General features: G+C 33.4%; 4 protein-coding genes across 10 annotated transcripts in view; 3 read left to right on the forward strand and 1 right to left on the reverse strand.

Annotated features, from left to right (window-relative positions):
• The window catches only part of LOC102629208 (protein trichome birefringence-like 13), a 60,605-nt gene extending 40,111 nt beyond the window's left edge, over positions 1–20,494 (forward strand). The window contains exons 5-7 of one of the 2 annotated variants that reach the window (XM_052431884.1): positions 19,559–19,693; positions 19,874–20,125; positions 20,346–20,494. In XM_052431884.1, coding sequence (XP_052287844.1) covers positions 19,559–19,693; positions 19,874–20,089 — 351 coding nt within the window. In that variant the 3' untranslated portion in view covers positions 20,090–20,125; positions 20,346–20,494. Of the gene's footprint in view, positions 1–19,558; positions 19,694–19,873; positions 20,186–20,345 lie in introns of those variants that run through there. The other variant, XM_052431883.1, reaches the window with a different exon arrangement.
• The window catches only part of LOC102628935 (branched-chain-amino-acid aminotransferase 2, chloroplastic-like), a 59,873-nt gene extending 35,319 nt beyond the window's left edge, over positions 1–24,554 (reverse strand). For 2 of the 6 annotated variants that reach the window (XM_052431889.1, XM_052431887.1), the window contains exons 1-2: positions 24,276–24,521; positions 23,022–23,089 (exon numbers count right to left, since the gene is read on the reverse strand). In XM_052431889.1, coding sequence (XP_052287849.1) covers positions 23,022–23,089; positions 24,276–24,347 — 140 coding nt within the window. In that variant the 5' untranslated portion in view covers positions 24,348–24,521. Of the gene's footprint in view, positions 1–20,252; positions 20,481–20,568; positions 20,682–20,848; positions 20,945–21,045; positions 21,157–21,264; positions 21,355–21,475; positions 21,608–21,734; positions 21,912–22,026; positions 22,208–23,021; positions 23,090–24,275 lie in introns of those variants that run through there. The other 4 variants (XM_052431890.1, XM_052431886.1, XM_052431894.1 and 1 more) reach the window with 4 other exon arrangements.
• LOC102627480 (basic form of pathogenesis-related protein 1-like) lies at positions 10,165–10,919 on the forward strand. Its single transcript, XM_006486760.4, has one exon. The coding sequence runs from the start codon at positions 10,263–10,265 to the stop codon at positions 10,740–10,742; it is 480 nt and encodes a 159-aa protein (XP_006486823.2). The 5' UTR covers positions 10,165–10,262; the 3' UTR covers positions 10,743–10,919.
• On the forward strand, positions 14,977–15,676 carry LOC102627194 (pathogenesis-related protein 1-like). The gene has a single exon (XM_006486759.4). The coding sequence runs from the start codon at positions 15,044–15,046 to the stop codon at positions 15,533–15,535; it is 492 nt and encodes a 163-aa protein (XP_006486822.2). The 5' UTR covers positions 14,977–15,043; the 3' UTR covers positions 15,536–15,676.
• Positions 24,555–25,595: the final 1,041 nt, after the last annotated feature.

The raw sequence follows: 25,595 nt of genomic DNA on the forward strand, positions 1-25,595 counted from the left end.
CAGCTTTGTGATTGAGACGCTGTCACATTGAATTAAGGTTTTGTTCTAGTGATATTAACGAGCACTCTTCTTTGTTAGGAAATTGGTGGGTGAAGTAGGACCGCAGCTAAAATGAAATTGGAAATAAAATAAAGAACAAGCACAATAGAGGACACCAGAAATTACGTGGTTCGGCTTTTAGCCTACATCCACGGGCGAAGACAGAAGGAAATATTTTATTAGTAAAAAGGAGTTACAAGTATTGTAGTATTTTAGCTCACTACCCAAAACCCCAATACACTCAAACTCTCAAATCACTAAAATAAGAGCTTATAAATGCAAGCTCTTAAACTCTCTCTCAACTCCCTAAATTGCTCTCTCAAGATTGGATGCATAAACTCTTCATCTGCACTTCTATTTATAGCAAACTAGTGGCCAAGAAAATCAAAGCCGTGTTCACCAAATTCTTCATTAAAACCGTGTGCATCAAATTCAATCTTCAAACTTGTTGCAAGCTGACCATTCTTGTCAAAGCTTCTAGATGCAGCCATGCCAAACACTTTTAGATGCAGTCATGCCAAACACTTCTAGATGCAGCCAACTTTGACATTCTCCCACTTGGAGATTAAATTGAAAAACAATCAATCTCCACACCATCCTTTCTGCTTCGCCATAAACATGTTGCCTACGTTTCTGCTAGGCCACAAGAGGATCTACTCCAGACAAACTTATCAGTATTTATCGGCTTGGTCAAAACATCTGCTAGGTTCTCTTTGGTATGGATTTTCTGCAAATCCACACTTCCATCTTCCACTACTTCTCGAACGAAGTGATACTGAACTCCTATGTGCTTTATCCTGGAATGAAAAGCTGGATTCCTTGCAATGTGCAAGACACTCTGACTGTCACAAAACACAGGAATTTTCTGCTGTTTGTGCCCGAGCTCCTCCAATAATCTTTGTATCCAGATAGCTTCCTTGCAAGCTTGTGTAGCTGCCATGTATTCTGCTTCTGTTATAGATAAAGCCACAACGATCTGCAGTTTCGAAACCCAGCGTACAGTTGCTCCCGCAAGTGTAAACACATAACCAATAGTGGATTTCCTTTTATCAAGATCTCTTGCAAAATCTGAATCCACATAACCTCTGACAGTAAACTCTGATCCTCCATAACATAATGCAACATCTGAGGTTCCTCTGATGTATCTCAGAATCCTCTTCACAGTTATCCAATGCTCTCCACCAGGATTCGCCATGTATCGACTGACTGCTCCCACTGCTTGTGCAATGTCCGGTCTTGTACATATCATAGCGAACATTAAACTTCCCACTGCTGATGCATACGGTACTCGAGACATCTCCTTCCTCTCTGTTTCATTACTAGGACACATACTTGAGGATAATTTGAAATTAACAGGAAGTGGGGTAGAAATTGACTTACAATCTTGCATGTTGAAGCGTCGCAAGATTTTCTTCAAGTAATTCTTCTGTGAGAGCCAAATCTTCCTGTTATTTCTGTCTCGGTGAATTTGCATCCCTAGAATCTTGTTTGCTGGTCCCAAGTCCTTCATTTCAAACTCCCTAGCCAACTGTGCCTTCAATTCTTGGATTCGATCTTTGTTGGGACCTGCTACCAACATGTCATCCACATACAACAGCAAAATGATGAAATCATTATCTTCAAACCTCTTGTAATATGTACAATGATCTGAACTGAGTCTGTTGTATCCAAGGCTCATGATGAAGGAATCAAATCTCTTATACCAACACCTCGGCGCCTGTTTGAGACCGTATAGAGATTTGTTCAACCTGCAAACCAAGTTCTCCTTTCCTTTTTCTGCAAAACCTTCTGGTTGGAGCATATATATTTCTTCTTCAAGTTCTCCATGAAGAAATGCAGTTTTCACATCCAACTGCTCAAGATGTAAGTCAAATGTAGCACACATCGCCAAGACTACTCTGACTGTTGTGAGTCGAACCACCGGAGAAAATATCTCGTTGAAGTCAATACCTTCTTTTTGAGCATATCCTTTCACCACCAATCTCGCACGATACCGCTCCACTTGATCATTGCCATCACGTTTGATCTTGTAGACCCATTTGTTTCCAATGGCTTTTCTTCCGTGTGGTAGTGGTACAAGTTCTCATGTCTTGTTCTTGTGTAGAGCTTCAATTTCCTCTTGCATTGCTGTCATCCACAAAGCAACATCTGAGCTGTTTAAAGTTTCATGGAAAGTTGAAGGCTCTCCATCCTCTGTTAGAAGACAGTATGCAACGTTGATCTCTGTGACATACTCCGAGTGCCACGCCAGCGGTCGTCTCTCACGAGTTGACCGACGAACTTCTGGAGCCTTAAACTCGACTAGTTCTTATTCTTCGTGCTCTGGTGCTGCTTCCGAAGAATCTGAATCTTCTGGATTATTTTCTACATATACCGGCACAATCTCTGACTTTTCTTTTACAGTGCCATCATCTCCATCTTTCATTTGCAGTTGATTTTCTACAAAAATAATAGCTCTGCTGATGACGATCTTGTGGGCAGTGGGGTCCCACAGACGATACCCCTTTACTCTATCAGCATACCCCAAGAAGATACATCGTCTAGATTTTGGATCCAGCTTTGTTCTTTCTTGGGCATTGTATATCACGTACACAGGACATCCAAATGCATGTAGGTAGGAATAATCAGTTGGCTTTCCAGTCCACATCTCTATCACCGTCTTCAACCCAATAGCTGTAGATGGCGACCGATTTACTATATAACAGGCAATTTTGACTGCTTCTGCCGAGAATGAATTGGGTAGACCAGCAGTCCTCAACATAGCTCTTATTCTTTCTGTAAGAGTTCTGTTTATCCGCTCCGCCACTCCGTTTTGTTGAGGAGTGTATGCCACTGTGAACTGCCTCTGAATACCTTCTTGCTTACAGAAAGCAAGAAACTCGCCGTCTGTATACTCTCCACCATTATCTGTCCTCAAGCACTTGATCTTTTTACTAGATTCAAGTTCCACCCGCGCTTTGTATTCTTTAAACACATGAAATACATCTGACTTTTTCTTAATTGGATACACCCAACATCTTCTGGAATAATCATCAATAAAAGTCACCATGTACTTTGCACCTCTCATGGATATATCCGGTGATTCCCAAACATCAGAATGAATCAAGTCTAGAATGCATTTACTTTTAGCAATAGATCTACTGAATTTTAATCTATGCTGCTTACTTGTAACACAATACTCGCAAAATGGTAAACTTACCGATTTGAGCCCCGAAAGCAATTTTCGCTCAGAGAGAATCTTCAAGCCTTGTTCTGACATGTGGCCAAATTTGAGATGCCACATCATCGTTGACTCTTCTCCATTTGATGCGACACACGCATCAGCCTCCTGTAGTGTTTCTCCTTTAAGCATGAATAGATTAGTACCGATCTTTTCTGCCTTCATCAATACAAGCGCTCCTTTAACGATCTTCATAATTCCATTCTCCACATGAGTTTTGCACCCATGATTGTCAATTTGTCCCAAATACAATAGATTTTTCTTCAGGCCGTTGACATGTCGTACCTCCCCAATTGTGCGAATTGTACCATCAAACATTTTTATTTTGATAGTACCAATACCAGCGATCTCCAAGGGATGATCGTTACCCATATATACAGATCTTCCTAAGATAGGTTCATATGTGTGGAACCATTCTCTCCTAGAGGTCATGTGCCAGGTAGCTCCTGAGTCTATAAGCCAGACATCAGAAAGTCATTTTCTGCCTTCTGAAACAGTTGTTGCCTCACTGTAGAAAATTTCGCCATCATCCGAGGTACTTGCTACACACCCCTGAGCATTTGATGACTCAGGTTCTTTGCCCTCTCTTCTCTTCTGGTTACTCCAACATTCTTTCTTGACGTGCCCTTTCTTGCCACAGTTGTAGCATTTAACATTCTTCTTACTTCTGGATTTTGATCTACCCTGATTTTGACTCCCACTGGGGCCACGTTCCGTTGATCTCCCTCTCGTCACCGATAGCGCCTCCCCTTGCTGCGAACTTGCTTGTCTGTTTTCATTATTTTTTCGCATGCTCTCCTCATTTAATACGGAGGCTGCAACATCATCGAAAACTAGACTCTCCACTAGATTGTTGTTCGTCAGGTTGATGATGAGTTGATCATACGAATCTGGTAGACTTTGAAGTAGAAGCTCTGCACGTTCATTTTCCTCTATATTATGACCCAACGTTGTGAGTTGTGAAAATAGAGTCTTCAATGTGTTGATGTGGTCGGTCACCATTGTAGATTATGCCATTCGAAGAGTATAGAGTTTTCTCTTCAAGAAGATTTTGTTGTGTAGTGACTTGGCCTTATACAATTTTGTGAGAGTATCCTATATTTCCTTCGCCGTATTTTTCTCTGCCACACTAGATAATACTCCATCCGCAAGTGCCAAGTGTAGATCAGAAATGGCATTACCGTCTACCTCATTCCACTTGTCATCAGTTATCTCCATGGGCCTTTCTCCAATTGCTGCCAAACAATTATTTTTTCTCAATACAGCTTTCATCTTCATTTTCCACAACGAAAAATTATTTCTGTTAAACTTCTCAATTTCATACTTTGACGCCATTTTGTTGATAAATACTGCACACAAGCTAGTATACCACCTTGAATAGTTATGAGTATGTGTGAGAATGCACACTAGGAAAGTTCCCAGGAAAGACTGGAAGGGTCACAATGGTCCTACTTAAAACCCAGACTCCTTAAGCTCTTATCGCTTTTGTGATAGAACTTTCCTAGACATGTACAAAACCACAGTTGCTTTTCTCACACTACTATTCCCTGCTTTGCACCGGAAAATTCTTGGATCGCTTCCACCGTTTCACGTGAATAGTACCGTATACGTGAATAGTACCATATACGTGAATAGTGCCGTATATGTGAACAAACCCGTATACATGAACAGTACAGTATACGTGAATAGTGTCGTATACGTGAATAGTACCCCTTACGTGAACAGTTCCCGACTCAAAAAATACAACCAATAGCTCTGATACCACTGTTCGGAAATTAGTGGGTGAAGCAGGACCGTAGCTAAAATGAAATTGGAAATAAAATAAAGAACAAGCACAATAGAGGACACCAGAAATTACGTGGTTCGGCTTTTAGCCTACATCCATGGGCGAAGACAGAAGGAAATATTTTACTAGTGAAAAGGAGTTACAAGTATTGTAGTATTTTAGCTCACTACCCAAAACCCCAATACACCCAAACTCTCAAATCACTAAAATAAGAGCTTATAAATGCAAGCTCTTAAACTCTCTCTCAACTCCCTAAATTGCTCTCTCAAGATTGGATGCATAAACTCTTCATCTGCACTTCTATTTATAGCAAACTAGTGGCCAAGAAAATCAAAGCCGTGTTCACCAAATTCTTCATTAAAACCGTGTGCATCTAATTCAATCTTTAAACTTGTTACAAGCTGACCATTCTTGTCAAAGCTTCTAGATGCAGCCATGCCAAACACTTCTAGATGCAGTCATGCCAAACACTTCTAGATGCAGCCAACTTTGACATTCTTAGGGTTCAGATTTGAGTTTGAATTTCAATGGATGCGTGAGTTATTAAAAATTAAAAAAAAAGTATTGTATAATCATATATCAATATCAAGGCTGGGACTATGGTTCCTGATATGTATACTGGCCAGCAATTCGGACACTATTTGATGATAATATTTTATTTATTTTTTTGACCATCCGAAGGTCCTCAAATTGTTAAGTACGGACTCTTGGGCTTTCGTAGTTAGCTCAGTGGAAACTCCTATAACCTCAGTCTTTGAGGTGGGAGGTTCAAGTCCTAGTATAAATTAATTATAGATATCATTATAGTATCTGTGAGGTAAAAATTTAATTGTATTAGAATATTTCCAATTACAAATATTAGTATATTGTCAATTGTAATATATATGTGTTAAAGAAAAATTCTAATAGATTGTATGTGTATATCTAAATCTAAAGAGGAGTAATGAGTGATTGACTCAATTGCTTATTTTAAAATTGAACAAAGGACCGATTGACTCACTTCTTTATTTTAGAATTGAACAAGTGTCAAGTTTTAATTTTTGTTGAGACCCACAAAAAAAAAATTGATCTTTCAATAAGTCATTTGATAATATTTACCCATCACTTTAAAATATATTTACACTCAAATGACAATTATAAACTTCATTGTCTCAAATGGTTCCTCTAGTACAATTTTGTTACAAAAACAAGAACATTCAACAAAATTTATAACTACTTATAATGACACTATTTTGTCCAAAGAACATTGATCACAAAAATAGTTCTTCTTTGTGGATTGAATAATTTCTACATCAAAGAACAAAAACTTGTCTTGAAAACTTCTTAATTTATAGTTTGAAAGTGTCTAGAGATCTTATTGTTTGAAAATAAATACATTCCAACACATACACATAAATAAATGTTAACTATATTAATAATAAATCATAACAATTAGTAAATATTTAAAGAAGGTATTACCATAATTAAGGATTATTGATTTAGAACCAACATCTGATAAATATTCAGTAGAAAAATTTCTTCAAGGATTCAGAATCTTCCTACTGAACATTTTAGATTTATTCAATATAAAATTGATATATGATAAATTACAATACAATATATGTAAAAAGTAAAATAATATACTTAACAAACCATTGCTTGCAAGCAATCTTGTGTATTATAAAGATCATTAACATTTTCATTATTATAAAATTTTAAACATACCACTTGGCACTTGTCACAAGTGAGGTTTTTTTTTTTTTTTTTTTTTTACATGCAACAAAACCTTACAAACTAATTTCAAACATGGGCATTAATCGATAGCACTAGTTTCTCGTTTGACCCCATACCTTGTACATGTGAACTTTGCATCAATAAATTCTCTGATAACTTTGATCGACTGCTAAATTTCTTTGAAATGCTGAACCCTATATACTTAGCATACTTTAGATAGAAAAAATATGCATCATCTTGTGCATCAAACTCCAACCTAATATATATAAGGCTTTAAATTCTTGTCATCTTTATCATCCACCGTGTTTTCATTCACCACATTTCCATCAATCACTTTCCCGCACTCATCCAAATTTATATTTAAATCAATCTGTAAATTCATGACTACCTAAAGACAAAAACATTTCGTATAAATGTACGAATTATTCCAACACAATTTTAAAGAATTATTTTTTTAATAAATAAATACCAATTAGCTTAATAATTTTCATAATATAAATAGAAAATAAATAAACATTTTTTTCTGTAATTATACGTTAACAAGAACAACTCATCACGACACTTAATCTATATAGCAAAAATGATAGTATTTTTAATTTCTAATAAGTAATAAAAGAATTATTGTAATTTAGATGATATTATAAAATGTTGTTTTATAAAGGAAAAGTTATTAAGTGAATTTGCCATAATCAATTTCGCCAAACAACTCATTTGAGGCGGCTAAAATTATATTTGCAGATTAAAACTTTCACAAACAAATGCTCTGCATGCATTGCATGTTGCTTTTGAAAGTGAGAACTAAAAAGTAGGTGAAAAGGAAGTCTGTTTGGGAAGCTTCATAAAAGAAGATGGGCAATTTAGTATTTGAATAGAGAAGCAAATGACATTTTGAGTGTAAATATGTTTAAAATGGTGGATAAATTAATATTAAACGACTTATTGAAAGAATGGGACAAAATTATTGTATGTGGGTCTCAATAAAAGTGAAACTGAACATTTGCCTAATTCTAAGATAAGCGAGTGAATCAGTCACCTAATCAAGTGACTGAGCCTAATCGTACCACTCCTCATTTAAATGCACATTGCACCTAGTTTTTTTTTTTTTTTTAAAAGGGTGTGCACTTAGGGTATGTTTGGTGTATCGCATTATGTGTTAAAGTTGCCGCATTAGCTTACTATTTTTTTTCTTTTGCTTTTGCTTTTACTGTATAATAATAATAATAATAAATAAATAAATATAACTTTTTAATTTAATATAATATTTTTATTTTTTATTTTTACATTATAATTTATTAATAAACTTAATAAATTTATAATTTATTATAACTAATAATAAATATTTAAATATGAATAATATAATTTAAAATTAATAATGATATAAAATATTAATACAATTTAAATATATTAATATAATATATAATTTAAATTAATAAAAAAATTAATACAATACAATATAATACCAAACATTATACAATATTATTATAATAAAGTACTAATATAATACAGCATAATATAATAAATCTATATTAAAATAATACAATATAAAATAATGCAATGTAGTGTGCTGAGCGCAGTTTGTTTCAGCTGCTCGGCTGCAACTTTTGTTGGCCTTCGCCAGTATATTGGGCTGGGCTTGGCCCATTCCGCATGCTCATTTTCGAAAGTTTTTGTTCCTCGCATCACATCATAAATCATCATATACCATAACAAAAGCCAGATGAAAGAAATTGGTAAAATCAATCCAACATAATAATGTGTCGTGGATATTGGAGCAGAACAATACTGTATTTGGATGCGATTCGATTAAAGGTTTTGTTTTGAAGTAAAAATTAAAAGAAAAAGAAGGAAAATTAAGAGTAAATTTTCTTTGTTCTAGTTGTGAATAAAGATAATTGCTTATTGTCCGAGGTGAATCTGCTGCGTTTGGTATTTGCAAATTTAAGGTAGATTTTGGAGCAGCTAGTTAATTAACTTGTGTTTTGTACAAGATGCGCCTAGTTTATTTTGTAATTGCATATAATTTATCAGCGATCTGTTAAAAATGGGTGGGTAAAGATAAAAGCGTTCTTGTTGATATCCGAGTCAACTTAATTGTTACTTAATATTTTTCCTTTTTCTGATTGTAAATTTAACAACATTTATAAGTTGATATCCAAGTCAACTTATTTCGGATTGTAGAGCCTTGGCTCATAGCTTAAAAGAGGTGACTTTCTCTTTTGTAAGGAGATTTGCGAATACCGCTGCCCATGTTGTGGCTAAGGTGGGGTATTTTTTGTCAGGTCCGGGTAAATGGAGATATGTTCCACCACCCTGGTTATTTTCTCATATGTCTGTTTAATGAGTTTCTTCCTTTCTTAAAAAAAAATAAGATGAAGATGCCATCCCAGGAATGATTAGGTGTGTCGCGCAATAGATGAATTAATTTGGCGTGGACCAGTTATTTAGGATCATATATTATTTTATATTCTTAAGAATAAATTCAGGCGCAAAAAATTCCAAAAGAACATGTTAACAATTTTGGTACAATGTAAGCATGATTAAAGTTACACGCCATCAATATTTTGACCAACGTTAGATTTGTTAATCGCCAACGTAACGTCAAATGTGGCCCCAAAAGTCGTTAACATGAAAAGAGGAAATCGAAAATTTATCTACTGTAGATCCGTGAAATGCTGAGTCTCAATCATCTTGCGTTGGTGTGCCCTTTTGGCTATATATGCATTCATGATTCATATTATTTATTATTCTAGTCTTTTCCTATATATAAAGAGATGATAAATAGACCAAATTCATTGTTAGTAGAACAATCGGCCGATCCTGTCAAATTAAAGGGAATCTAGGAGTATTGAGTATATATCTTGCGAAATTGGAATGTAATATATATTATTTAACAAGTTCAATTAATGATAAATTCTCCCAATTACATTTTTTTGGGTAACCCTTCGATAGTTTTTACCAAATTCAGTAACCTATTAAGGGCAAAACTATAACAAAAAAGAGTGGACGTTTTGCTGTTTATATTTGTATTATTTATAAAATATCATTATCGCTACTTCTGGTAGCATTGTCATATGTTACTATTATTTTTTAAGTTAAGAATACCCAAAAACTAATCACAAGAAAACTGTTCTTTCTCGTGTTAACTCTTATTGATAATAGAATAAGGTATTTATAAAAGCCATGCAGAATAAACAAATTCTGACGACGACATTGATTTTGGCTTCACTCTGGTAGCGGCAATTTGTACAGAGTCACACAAAAACATACGCAATCCTTATATTAGGCATGTGAATCGTTATATTTATTCCTATAATTACTTACAAAATCAATTAGTCTCTTCTTTCCAGTTGTAGATAATAAAATTAAATAACTTACTTGTAATAATAATAAAAGCTATCTCGCACAATCATAGCCTTAAATTTTGCCAAGCTTTTCTCTTTATATATGCCCTCAACGATATTACGAACTCAATCAAGAAAGTTTACATAGCGTAGTGAAATTAAAATGTTGCTCAACAAATTCATTTTAGCCATCTTCTTCATTTCTCTAACCCTACCTCACATCATCCACGCACAAAGCTCCCACCAAGACATCGTTAATGCACACAATGCAGCTCGTGCGGAGGTCGGCGTCGATCCGATGACTTGGAACGACACCGTTGCAGCCTATGCGCAAGACTATGCCAATCAAAGAATGGGTGACTGTAACATGGAACATTCAATGGGGCCTTATGGAGAGAACCTGGCTGAGGGTTATGGGAAACTTGATGGAGTTGATGCCGTAAAATTTTGGCTTACTGAGAAGCCTAACTATGATCATGCTTCAAATTCGTGTGTTGGTGATGAGTGTTTGCATTACACTCAAATCGTTTGGCGCAAATCTGTGAGTGTTGGCTGTGGTAGAGTCAAGTGCAAAAATGATTGGTGGTTTGTTATTTGTAATTATTATCCTCCGGGGAATATCGAAGGTGAAAGACCTTATTGAATAATTTTACTTAGTAGTACAATGAAAAATTACTGTTGTTGGGTTTGTTCGATTTAAGATGAAAAAGAATTTGAATGTGTTGTTGTGGCCTTATCACTCAAAAGTTTAAATTAAAATTTTGTATGTTAATAGATTTTGTGACTGAACTTGTAAAAGCTTAAAAACAAGAGTTGGACAATTGGCACCTCTTCATTGATCTTATAAAACCTATGTGAAATTATAATTACATTTAAGGATAAATATAAATAAAATTAATTTCATTTATATTTTCTTTCTCTCTTCGGTTTCATTTTACTTGCACAATATAAATTTTTGTAATCATTAAAATAATTTGAATTTAAGAAGCAATCTATAAATTTTTTTTAATCAGTAAAATAATCTAAATTTAAGAAGAAATTTTTTAAGGCAAAATAATACTCTTGTAATATATGTAGTAACAAAATTAGGATACAACATTGTGAGAAAATAAATTAAATAAAATTTTATCTCACTAAATAATTTTTTAAGGATTCTCAAATTAATTATTGCACCCAAAATTTATATGTACAATAAAATTGTGTTGGACCCATAAAATATTCAATATTTTATAAGGTTTTTCTTATTTTTTCTTTTAGATATGTTTTTTAGAAATTAAATAATAAAGAAAGTTTGAAGAGAAGAATGCAATTATTAAGACTGAAAGAGTGAAAAAAATTATTAGAAATTGCAAGATCTGTAAATGAAAATAGTTATTTAGAAAAAGGGTACTTTTGGCATTAAATGAAAAAGAGATTTCAAAAGAATTTTGGGGGGGGGGGGTGTTAGTAGGCCGACTCTAAAAACAATGTTAATAGATTTTGTCACTGAACCTTTAAAAACTCAACAAGAAAAGTTGGCAATCTCCTGATTTAAAATTACTCATAACTAAACTATTTATTCCAATTGATGTAAATTTCTAATGAGATGCGATCGGATTTACTATTTATTATTTTAAAATTTCCCTCAGGCCATAAACAGATTAATAAAAAGAGTAATGATACAACCACAAACTCTTGTACAAATTTATTTTGTACAAACTGATGTGGCATGATAAGATTGATTGAATTAAATATCACTTGACCCACATAATTTGTTTTTATTAATTTATATTTTTATTCAACCAATCTTATCATGCCACGTCAGTTTGTACAAAATAAGTTTGTATAAGAATTTGTGGCTGTATCATTATTCTAATAAAAATATGAAAATTTGAGCAATTCTTCACTCTTACATTTTTGTTTCTAGAGTACATTTCAGAATTGAACTTTTCAACACCTAAGATGGCTCCATTTATTGGGTATCCTCACATTTTCAACGCAATGAAAGTGCACATTTACTAATAACGCAGCCAGCACCCGGCAGCCTATCTATCTTCTAACAAACAAATTTTCATAAAAAAATTGGTATATATCGGTTGCAAAATCTTTGGACTCGTCAACAACAAATTAATATGACTAATTCTTTCGATAAGAAATTAAAAATTAATTAATCAGACAAATCTAAACGGTATAAGAACAACACTGTCGTCCAAGCTCAAATTTTCCAACATGTGATTTTTATTTTTTTAACAAAGCATTATTAGAAATTAAACTTAATTACACCCTACCCTTTTTCAATATGTGATTTTTTTTTTAATTTTTATGAAGCATTATTAAAAATTAAACTTACTCCCTACCCTAGTTATATAAACAGGATTCGAACTTCAAACTTTTTGTACCACTCAAAAAAGTGACAAGCGACAGCACCCATAATTTTGTGACTTTCAGTGACTATTTGGTTGATTAAATAAAAAAATGATCATTTTTCCTCTAACTTTCTCAAGAACTAATTACTAAATGTGAAACGTAAAATAATGGAGAAAGACAAAACTACAAACTTTATTTTACCGAAGTTACCGGCGGATAAAATCACATTTGTTATAAAAGCAATACTTTGTTTGTAAGCAAAATTCAGGCGGATTAAACGGGAATCCAAATGCACTTTCATCCTGATATATTATGAAATCAAATTTTGATATATGTTACTCTGTTCACACTTACGATAAGTAATTCATCACAGGGAGTGTTCAAAACTTCAAATAATAATAATAATAATAATAATAAAATTATTAATTTTTGAGGACTGATTTAATAAAGAGTAATGATAGACATCCTAATTTTTTTTTATCTCAAATGATATGTTATTCTTATTCATTAATTGGTTGGTAATCTTTTATAAGATTTAAGTGAATTAATTGTATTATGCTCATCAATCAATTGATGAATAAAAAAAATTTAAGATATGCAGCCCTACTCTTTAATAAATTATGATATGGAATTGAGCTGCTTTTTTCCCTTTTTTTTTTTTTGTTGAACACTTATATGGATGGTTCAAGATTCGTTTTTCAATTCTCTTGTCTTATGACCGTTAATGGTACTCAATAAAAAAAAATCAAATTAGCACTTAATCTTTGTCCTTGATTAACATATCCAAATTCACTAAAACAATAGCCTCTCTCTAGGTTCAAAATTTTACGGTCGATGGAAAATGGATGGCGTCAATTTTGATTTTGACCAACTCCTAGCTCTTTTAACCATGGATAATAATAGTCAATTCTTCATCTTTATCAAAACAAAGTTTTTAGTTAGTCAAATTGGACATCGACATCGTCTATTTACTTTTCTACTTGAAATCCTGAATTTATGATCAATTTGTCCCATAATTAGCGCTACACATTAATTGACGATATTCCAACTTTCTAGATGAATATATTTTCATTGAATAAATATACATCCCCTAGTGACGACTTCGTCTACAGAAATTAAGTTTTTCACATATGTAATCATGGAAATAATTTTTCTTATGGAGATGTGGATAGGGGTTCGAATCCCCATATAGTTTTGGGGGGGAAAAATCATATTTTAGTTATTCATTGGAGATAGTTTCAGCATTTTGAGCTAGACATCCATCTTGCACCATAACAAAATTATTTAAACAAGGTCTTAATTGTGATGTAAAAATAATAAATTGTAATATGATATACATTAAAATAAAATACAGGTGATCCATTGTTACTAATGAATTCTAAGTCAACTTTAAATAAGGCCATTTTTGCTTCGTACATATGAGAAACATGGTCAAAGGAATTGTTAATTTGTAATAATTAAACACCGCAATTACTGTTGAATGTGGCATGAATCATGGAAGGGAGAAGGAGACTGGGATCATGAATCTTTGTATTTGGTTTCCAAAAAGAGACAGTAGGTATGAAACAGGAATAATGTGATACAAATCCTGACATGAAAAGTAAAAAAGAGTTAAATTGTTTCTTTTTTTTTTTTTTTAAAGAAAAAGAGTTAAATTGTTAATAATGGATATGTTCAGGCCTTGTCGTTCAAAGGAAGGGAAGAAAGTCTTGGATGAAAAGGATGTGCCACTTTATTCATTTAAACTATTTTCTTTTGATATAAATTTGCTAATTGTGGCTATAATTATAGTAAATCAGAAAGAATATTTTGCAATATATTAGTCTCAGGAAATTAAAACAAATAAAGATGAATTAGGAGAACTTGTGTATATTATTATTTCAAATAACATCTAATGGGTCATTGGTTGTACTTCTTTTAATTAGTATTTAATAGAAAAGTTTTCTATCGTGGTAGCCTATCATATAGAATTTGGCAATAGAATCAAAAAATTGTTTGTAATAAAAATCCTCTTGAATAATTATGATCCTCTGAGATTTTATGAGCCTTTTAAAACTCTTATGCCATGTAAAGGTATATGTTTTAAGATTTTATTTTTCTTATACATATTATCTTAACCATTGAGTGGATCCATGACCTTAAGTTTCGAAACTAATGGATCAAGGAAAAGTAGTTAAACAATTTAATGTGGAGGATTGAAAATTATGTTATCTTAAGAAACCAAATTCTAATGATTAATTCTTTTCCCATTTCATGTCGTTAGCTATAGTAATCTATAAGTCACGACTTCCTAACAATGAAATAAAACGTGGAAATTGATTTTGATTGGATCAGAAGAATAAGCTACAAATCAACTGTATCTTATTAGAAATTTAGCTGAAAGTGACGACAATAGTATAATTTTCTTTTATTTGTAATAGATTTTTTTCATTCTCAAGTTCCCTAAACCACTACGCAATCTTGTTTTTGAACATTCTTCTTAATTTGCCTAATTTTTTTCCAACCCTTATCTCTATAAATACCAGTCGTACCATCCCATTTTTTCATCAATCATCTTGCAAAATCTTTAATCACAAAATTTGCAAAACAAAAAGACAAATGGGGTTTTCCAAGAATTCATCACTACCTCTTTTTTGTATCTTGGGGTTAGCCCTAATTCTCTCTTCCCATGCACAAGACTTACCCCAAGACTATGTCAATGCTCACAACGCAGCTAGGGCACAGGTTGGTGTTGGCCCTGTGACATGGGACGACAGAGTAGCTTCCTATGCACAAAACTATGCCAATAAACGTAAAGGCGACTGCAATCTTGTGCATTCGGGTGGGCCGTATGGCGAGAACCTTGCATGGAGCAGTGCTGGTCTTTCCGGCACAGATGCTGTGAAACTGTGGGTGAATGAGAAAGCTGATTATGACTACAATTCTAATACTTGTGCTGCAGGCAAGGTGTGTGGGCACTATACTCAGGTGGTTTGGCGCAAATCGGTTCGCATTGGGTGTGCCAAGGTGACGTGCAACAATAATAAAGGAACTTTCATAGGATGCAACTATGACCCCCCAGGCAACTTTGTTGGGGAGAAACCTTACTGAATATTATATATATAAATAAAGCTTTGTATGATTAAGTAGGTTGCAACAAATGCATGGATGAATAAGGTTTCAATTTGATGGTTATTAACTGACGAATTTGAATAACCAAAAATAAATGCCAATGATTAAATTTTATGTTAATTTTTGGATACTTCCCAGGATATCACATTTGATATAATTTCCTTATTTCAGCAATTTCTTAATTTTTGTTGCATCTTTAATTAGATCAAATGTTGTCTTGAAAAATCTTTTGTCATTGAGGTGCTGTAATTTTAAACTATAGTTGCTATAGAAAAAAAAATATAACTATAAAATAAAAGATAATAGTGTGTACTAAATACAATTTTTAAATGATAATTTTGACAAAATTATCAATGATATAATATATTTTTCATCATACAAGTGTAAAATCAAACTAATTTAGCTTCTAAGATACAACAGCTACTGTTTAACTAAACACTTTAATACTGTAGCTTTTAAGTTACAGTTGTTCAATCTCAATCTCAAACAGGGACTAAGTCTTGAATTATTAAATAATAATGGTATATACCACATCTGGGGCTTTAGTGATATTTAGCAGAGTGAGACTTCTTTGAAATTTTATCACTAGAGCTACACTTTGGCACTTATTAAGTATAGTCGATATGCTATTGTAAATAAGTTTTGGATAACTCTTATTTCATGAGCTAACTTTTGAGTATGAGTTAGCCTGATGAACTTCAAATGGTATTAGAGCCAACTCATAATACACAATTAGGGTCTATACTACCTTTCCATGAGACTATAGAAAAGAAGAAAAAAATATTAGCTTGCATGTGACAAGAAATATTTTGTAAGCTAAGTATATTCATTTGGAGTAAGTAACCCTCCACTTATGAGATAATTTTTCGTTATGAGTTTGAACCATGAATTTCTACACTATATATTAGACTGATATGATGATTTTGGCCGAGTTAGCTTGCTAGGACGTTTTAAATGATATATTTGAACAAAGGGTAACTGGTTTATTCTATGAAAATTAAAAATTATTAGTGAATTTCGTGTTTCAAAAGTTACTAATTTTTGAAACACCATGTGGAGAAAGATATATATCGTCACCTTTGCCTAACTTGTATATATAAAAGACTATATTCCATTGGTTGCCTAATTTTATTGATACTAATAACTTATATTTCCTTCCAAGCAAGTCTAAGTCATGAATTGAAAAAAAAAAAAAAAAAGTTTTGCGGGTCAACTATTCTCATATCAATCATCAATATTTATACATCAAATCCTAAATTTTTATTCAGTCTGCCCCATAGTTAACGGTTAGCAACAGTGGCCCAATACAATCAGCAAACCTTACTAGATGCATGCATCATACAATATTTTTATATATACTGAAATAACAATATTAATATTGTACTTACATAACTGTGATATTTAGTTTATATCATAAATGCTATGTCACAAATAGTAATTATCATGTGTTATGAATTGGTTTTGAATTTATTATTTATCATTAATATTTTAGTTTCGCAATTACTTCTCACTTATTGATGGAGAGATATTCCTACATTAGTTAATAAATAGTTCTGAGGCTAAATATATAAGTTTAGGACAATTCTCAATTTTTAAACTAATTTTTTTATATGAGTTAGCTTCAAGAACTTTTACGTAACAATATGAAAAGCAAACTCACTATTAGAACTAGTCAAAATTACCAATCTACAAATGACAAAGGGTGTTAAAGGGATAGTCACAAATCCAGGAAAGCAACACTTAACCTTGCTCGATGTCAAACAATTTGAGATACAAGGTATGTTAAGTTTATTTTACCGAAATTACTCGGAAAATAATCGTTCATCTTTCCTTGCTCCACGTTACGAGTTTCGTTTTCAATCCTTCAGCGCAATAAAATATATTCGGATCTTGGAAACTAAACACGCAGAAGACGACGAAGACTAAGACTTTCGAGAGTTGCCCAGATGGACTATTAATCAAAATTTGCGTACAGATCATGAAACACGATCTGGACCAAAGATTTTAATACATAAACTGCTGTTTTTGCGTGTAATGTAGGCCATATGTCGTGAAAAATCATACCGTGTGTAACATGGCATGTCATGAAAAGGACGATGATTTATTAATTCCTTGGAATTGAACGAACTGAATATTAGCTAGGTTTATGTTCAAGACTTCATCTACACAATTTTGTAATGACGTTTGTAGGAAAGAATATAATGCCATCATAGGACGGTGTGAATTTGGGCTTTAATTTAAGCGTTGTGATTGTTAAAGGAGCAGTAATATTAAGACAGACAAATTTAGTAGAACATTGATAGAAATAGTGATAAATATTTCTCAATTTACTAACTTAATTATAAAATAAAATAAATAAGTGCCGGTTTATTATTGTTTTTATACGCGCTCTGTCAATGTTCTACTTCAACATTTTTCTTGTCAATGCCTGCAAAAAAGTAGGGGGAAAAAAGAATGCTTTGATGTTACAATTCCAATGTAACTCTTAATATCAGAAGCTGGATCATTTTTAAAAGTCATTTTACTGACTTGACTCGACTTCATGGTTTTCCAATTTATAAATTGATGATAACTACAATTATTATCATCATTATTATTATTATTAATGTTTTTACGGATTACAATCAAAGTCATTGATATATAAAATAAAATATCTATTAGATCAGTGATCACTTTTATTATATCACAGCCAAAAGTTTCAACTTATATTAAGGCCCTTTAAAGCTGCAACACTAAAATATTTAGTAAATATTAACTTCTGTAACTTGAAAGTTGTCTTAATAATTTTGTCATAAAACGAACCTTTTGGCGGCACGTTATGGTAGGTAAGCCATGTTTGCAGTTGTATTGTATGTATTAGTTTATGAACATATTGTGTAAAATTAGGTGTCATCGTTCAATGACTTTTTTTAATTAAACTTTAAAGTTTGATGTGATACTGCTCCGTTTAACTCTTCTCCTATGGGGGTATCAGCCGCATGGGATATCATGGATATGTACAACCTAAGAATTATTCAACATGACATACATATTTTGTTTTAATCTTTGTTGTTACATGATTTGATTCACAGTGTATGGGAGAGCGAAAACTTTTTGATGTTTGTGTTGCCTTTAATATAGACCGGTACTCCTGTTCAAAGCAGGTGGTTAGCTAATGCTAATGGTGGTGAGTTAGAAGCTCTTGGATATAAGGAGGGATACAGAGTTGATGTTGATGTTCCTGACAGCACAAGGGCAAAGGCTGCAAGCTACTGTTTACACTTTCAAATTCCTATAGATTGGTATTCAATTGATGTTTCGCTAAATGGTGGGATCAAATGCATGACTATCATGATTGACACCTTTTTAATATCTGTTTTTTCAAGTTCTCTGGCAGCATTTGGAATGTTTCTGTGGCAAATAGTGAAATGTAATCTATACTTCCTCGACCACATTAAACGGTTTCCCATTAATGCCCATTTCATGTGTGTTATTGTTGTTTTTGCTCTTATTATGACCGTGTGCAACATATTTTGCTTATCCATTGTACTTGGAATTTTGGTTTTTGTACATAGGTGGTGGGCTCCTGCAAAATTTGACCCTGTGAAGTCACCTATGCTATTCTTTGAGAAGGATAAGCCTGTCATCCCTCCTGTACAGCCCAATGTTGGTTTGGATATGGTCTAAAAACACATCGTAGTACATTGGATATGGTCTTAAAACACATGGTAGTACACTGGATGTGTTTATTTACATAGTAGTTGCTCCTCAGAAAATCATAAGCTTACGTTGTGAATGCATGCAATCTTGTGATACCGGATATTCTCAGGGTTGGATAGGCCAAGTAACTTATTGCTTTAGTTACAGACTAATGTTACCTAACGTTGCTGAAGTCTACAAGAAGCCATGAGGGTCCTTTTTCACTCTGCACACATCATCACCGTGTTCATAAATGGGAGTTATGAGTATAACCTTGGTTAGATGTGTATATTTTCTCATATGATACGTATAATATGGTGACAGATACAATATGTTGAGAAAACTGCACGTCCAGGTTCGATCAAACTCTTTCGTACACAGTCGCCAAGGCATTTTGAAGGAGGTGATTGGGACCAAGGAGGTTCATGTCAACGGCTACAGCCTTTATTGCCTGAGCAAGTGAGTCGCGTTTAACAGCTTTAAGTTAGATTGCGTATGATAATTAGTTAAATTATTTGCATGCATACATACAATTGAATCACTACGAACATCTGTCTCTTTTACACGACTGTGTTTTATTAAACTTTTGTTACACGGTGTCAGAAATGATTTAAGAGGTTTTATTTCATTCTGTTTCAGGTTGAAGAACTTTTCTCAGTACAAAATAATGGAACTAATGTAGAAGCGCGCCTGGTGAATCAACACCTGTACAAGGCCCTTAAGGGCTCGGATTTCCAAATTTTGGACATTACCCACATGAGTGAGTTCAGAGCCGATGCACATCCCTCTACAGCCGGCGGTAAGAAACACAATGATTGCATGCACTGGTGCCTACCAGGAATTACAGATACTTAGAATGATTTGTTTGCAACTCTTCTGAACAATGTTAAGGTTAGAACCTGATGTACGAATTATTTATAGTCTGATTATATTCTTTTTGGTTATTCCGAAGTTCTTTCTCACATACAGAAAAACAATTAGAAAAATAAAAGGAAATAAAATGCTGCTACAATGTCTAAAAATTACACACTGTAACATTGATCTAAATAAGGATTAGTTTATCGAAACTTGTAGGTATTAATTTGGCAGTGTCATTTATTGTATAATACAGCAAAAGTGGTGTAAAGAAACTCAATCAAGCTCGACAGTCCATCCCATCTTGTCCTCAATGCGGCCAGTTTGGATTCCTGTTAGCATTTCATATAGCTCTTGCCCCACAGTCCCTGCTCCTCTTTTGTACGCAATCCTGCATAATTCACCTTAGAAAATAAATACTGTTGTAAAACCTTAATTTAAACTATGATAATATGTAATTAGTATGCAATATTACATACCTTGTATCCTGATAAGTTATGCTGTTAACAGAATTAACCCCCACTGCAGTTCCTGTACAGAAAACTTCTTCGGCATCAAACAATTCCTCCACCGGTATGGCACGTTCTTTAACCTAATAATAGTATGGTTAGTTGACAAAACCTTTTCGAATAGTATAAGAGGTTTTGAGAGCAAATCTCGTTCACATAACCTTTTCGAATTGTATAAGAGGTTTTGAGAGCAAATCTCGTTCACATAAGTAATTTAGTAAATAAAAAATAACAAAAAATGAGGAGATACCTGGTAACCCAAAACATGGGTGATTTCGATGATACTTTTTCGAGTGATTCCAGGCAGAATAGTTCCACTCGTTGGTGGAGTTAAAATTTCATTTCCCTGAGCAAATTATTTCAAAACTAAGTTTTCTTTTTTAAAAAAAAAATCAACATAAAGTGAATTTATCCAGGTGATAACGGATAAAGACAAAGTTATCTTACCTTCACAAGAAAAATATTAGTGGTAGAAACCTCTTCGATGTATTTTTCGGCATTAAGGAACAAGACATCGGTGAACCCTTTGGCCTTCGCTTCAGCAATTGGTTTGTAAATCTACGACAAGAATACATGGGAGGATCTCAATTTAAATAGTGATAGTGTTACTTAGTAATTAAACAAAGATTATTTCCTGGAAACTGCAAAGTTGAAATTTATGCTCACTATAGCATAATTGGTGACAGCCTTGACTTCTCCAGTTCCTCCAGGAATAGCTCGACGAAATTTTTCCTCCACAATCAAATTTAGTACACCCTGTTACATAATCCGAAATGGCTTTCAAGTCCTTATTCTTTAGATAATGTAATCTATTTTTTCTTTATATTTCTTTTCCTAAAGAAAATAATAATCTATCAAAGATGATCAGGCACCTTACCTTATGATAATTGCCTACAGGAGAAGCATAAGTTATGAAGGTGTATTCGGAGGCTGGTGCAACTCCTAGAACCGGTCCACTTCCCATAAGCAAAGGCCTTATATACATTGCTCCTTTCCCTGGTGGAGGCACCTATATACATTCATCACAATCCATGCACAAACTTTTAATCAGCAAAATTTTAGACAGGTCACAGAAAAATTAGAGTAATAATTAACTTATACATAAAACATTTTTATCAAATTTAAAATTACTTTACCCATCGCTTGTTGGAGTGTACAGTTTGCTTTACTGCATTCACAAATTGTTCTACAGTTGGTGCCTGCATGCACATTCTTTTTGCACCCACTTTCATGCGCATGGCATTTTGTTCTGGCCGAAACAGTAGGATACGCCCATTTGCTGTCCTGTGTGCCTTCAAACCTTCGAACAAACCCTAAATTCACCCACCGTCTATTTTAAATAAGAATTCATAGTTACTGAATACAAGGAAATGTATTTGTTTGCTAACCAAGATTGTGTTAAAATGATGGATGCGAATTAATTATTACCTGTCCATAGTTTAAAATTCCAGATGAAGGGTTCATCTCTATCTTTCCAAATGGAGTGAGAGTTCCTTGTGAGAAGTGTTGGTCTTTAGAACAATTCATTATGTACATATAATCAGTTGGAATTAGGCCAAATCCAAGGACATCCCAATTGATCTTTGCATATTCTCCATTGACATTGCTGCTGAAAACAAGCAAAAGAATAGAAATTTGTTTTCATATGCTAATTAAATTTGTTACTTTGAACCATAAGTATCTGAATATCTTCTCCTGATCAAAGTCTTATACATTACATACGTTGTTATTATTTATGTAAGGTAAAGTATCTTTCCTTTCACTACCATTATATCCATTGTGTTAACAACTAGCCAATAGCTAAACTATCTGTAACTGTAAAGAGGTTGAAAAAAGCTGTTACAGAATAAGAGTCCTTAGACCTCCCTCAAAGATAGAAGTCTCCGAAACAAATTAACATTAATATTAAGTCAAATCTAATGACATGAAAATGAGAAGCGAATAGTAAATAAGAACATAACTTAAGAGGATGTTACTAATAATATGCCTATAAGAAATTAAAGTCTTAGAGAATGGGAAGGTCTGGCCAATAAAATAATGCCATGTACTTTAATTTCTTTTTCTTTTCATTTTATAATTGAATAAATATTAAGTGTAGGTGTCAAAAATTTTAATAAACGAGGTACTGTGTCCGTTCCATACTTCCATTTTAGGATTTCTTAACAATTTCATGAAGTGGTGGTGGTCTTGTTGCTGTAACTTAGAATTTTTCAACTTTTAAATGTGAGTGTAACGTAACTTCTGAAGGACGCTGAAACTTTAAATGTGCTAATTTTAACTTCTGAACGGCACTCAGAAACATTTAGAAAGTCGGTGGGTGGGGCAGCTGACAAAAGTAATCGTGAGGGTAATAAATAATACATGAAGAAGACAGAGCAGCCATGATTAATTGCTACGATAAACTTCTTTGTGTTATTTAATACCTATTAACACTTGGTTCATTGTAACCTTCCACTTCCGCTCCCGCCGTTCTACAATATTGATCTCTTGTCTGTTTAAAAAAAAAAAAGAAAACTAATGTTAGGCCCCTGATTTAGGAAAATATCTAATAACATAAACACAAATATTTTCACCTTAATACCCACTAATACAATTAAAAAAAAACAAAAGAGATAAACCACAGTAGTTGTATTAATTGCTAATGTTATTATCCCATTCAAGATTGAGTAAAAATGTTAATCAAAAGGGGAGATTGCTGCTTTTCAAGGGGATATTATAAAATCTATGGGTGTAAGTGGTAAAATCTCCCAACTTGGAGGGTGGAGATAATTTTCCAAATAAAACTAAAAGAGTTTCAAAATAAAGTTTTATGGTGTTTTTGAGAACGAGGGAATAACTTTTAAGGTGCAGCTGTCGTTGAGTAAAAGATATAGTTATAGAGTAGAAATGAAAAAAAAAAGAGCTGCTAAACTAACAAAACCCAACTTTAAGGTGTTACGAAACACCTTGACGACTGAGGTTTGGCAGCCCAACCACCACACATCACTCCTAAACGCACTCTTAATTAGTTTGGTAAACATGACGTAGCTGGCCAATTAATCTTGCATGTCAGTGAGCATCAATGGGATTGTCTGCACCAGCTGCCATAAAATATATGAAAGGAAAAGAGATAAAAAGTAACGGAGTCTAGTAGCAGAAATAATCAATTGGGAAGCGAAAAACAATTTTGATATTGAACCCACAGAAAAATTCTTTTGACATTCTGTTCCTTCTTTAAAATGAACAGATAAGGATGAAAACCAAAGTCGGAAAATTTATCTACAGGGTGAGAGAGAGGGGGGAAAATAAAATAAAAAGACAAATGATGAGAGCTGTTATTCATAATCATATATCTTAATATGATGAAAAGGTTTTTTGTTTTTGTTTTATTTTTGGTTTGACTGAAACTCAAAGCTTGAGATTTATTATATATATATATATATATATATATATATATGTATGTATGTATGTTATCATTTGAGTATTGAAAAAAGAAGTCACCAAAAAAAAAAGGATCATGAAGTCGGAGAAACAAATACAAAAAGAAGATGGATGAATTTCCTGGAGAAAATAATTGCTTATTACCAACAATATATGTACCCAAAAAAGAGATTATAATTCATATCTTGTGCCCTACTTCTTTCTCAATATTAGAGTGATCATGAAGAAGAGATATAAATTTGAGATTACTGACACACCTTATACAGAATCGATCCTGCTATTCTTGATGGTATGCTCCATTTTCTGAAATAATCACTTACTTTTAACATGTTTGTTCGTTTACTGAGAAAATTAGAGAGAGCAGAGTATCAAATCACAACACACAAAACTCTGTCTATATATGTAGAAGTTGCAAGCAAGCCGCTGGGTTCTGTGAGCACTTTGAAGGGTTGGTTTGTCAAAATCAGATGAGCATTTTCAAATATATATTAAAGCATTCACTCATGCCAAACTATTAGAATGGCACTTCTATTCAAGTTAAAATTTGTTTTACCATTTGAGTCACTGATAAGTTTTTAATAACGTATTTACTTTTGGTATTAAAACAACAAGAGAGAAAATAATTTATTTATTTATTAAGAAGTCCTATTTACCTTTCAATAATGTATTTCTTACGCTACATTTTAATACTAAAAATGTAATTAGAGTTTTAAAAATTTTATCAAAAACCCGAGTGATACGATCAATATATATTAGGTACAATATGAAAAGCAAACTCACTATTGGAACCAGTCAAAAAGACCAATCTACAAATGACAAAGGGTGTTAAAGGGATAGTCACACATCCAGCAAAGCAACACTTAACCTTGCTCGATGTCAAACAATTTGAGATACAAAGTATGTTAAGTTTATTTTACGGAAGTTACTCCGAAAATAATCGTTCATCTTTCCTTGGAAACTAAATACGCAGAAGACGACGAAGACTAAGGGCCCGTTTGGTAGTGTTTTTACCCATTGTTTTCATTTTTGTTTTCATAATACAAACATAATATATGTTTGGTGAGATGGATTCAAAAAAAAAATCACAAAATAACAAATTCAGATCCAGTGTTATAACTACAAACATGAAAACGTGTTTAACATGTTTCCTAAATATTACAAACTAAACTCAAAAATAGATTAAGAAAGAAAACCCATTGTCTTCGGCAACAACCCTCTCCCCCCTCTCATCGTTCTCGATCTGGTCACCCCCCCCCCCCCCGGCCATCCTCGATCTAGTCACGGCAGCAGTGCTTTCTCCTTTTCTCCCTCCAACAACATTTCCTCTGCCGCCGCTGCAACTTCGTCTCTACCGCGACTGTCCTTTGGTGTGCCGTTCTTTCTCCTCGTGGCCGTTGCCACAAAATACGAACGCCGGCCTGCCCAGTTCCAAATGACAGCCCAGTTCTAGGGCTGCTCACAACTGGGATCAAAGATGTCACATCCCGCACCTTACCAAAGTTGAAGCGAAAAGGATTGGAATTGCCGGAATCACCATTTGAGCTTTCATCAGATGAATTCTCATCCTTCGACTTGCC

Source organism: Citrus sinensis, chromosome 8 (assembly GCF_022201045.2).
Source record: "Citrus sinensis cultivar Valencia sweet orange chromosome 8, DVS_A1.0, whole genome shotgun sequence".
NCBI classification, from domain to species: Eukaryota; Viridiplantae; Streptophyta; class Magnoliopsida; order Sapindales; family Rutaceae; genus Citrus; species Citrus sinensis.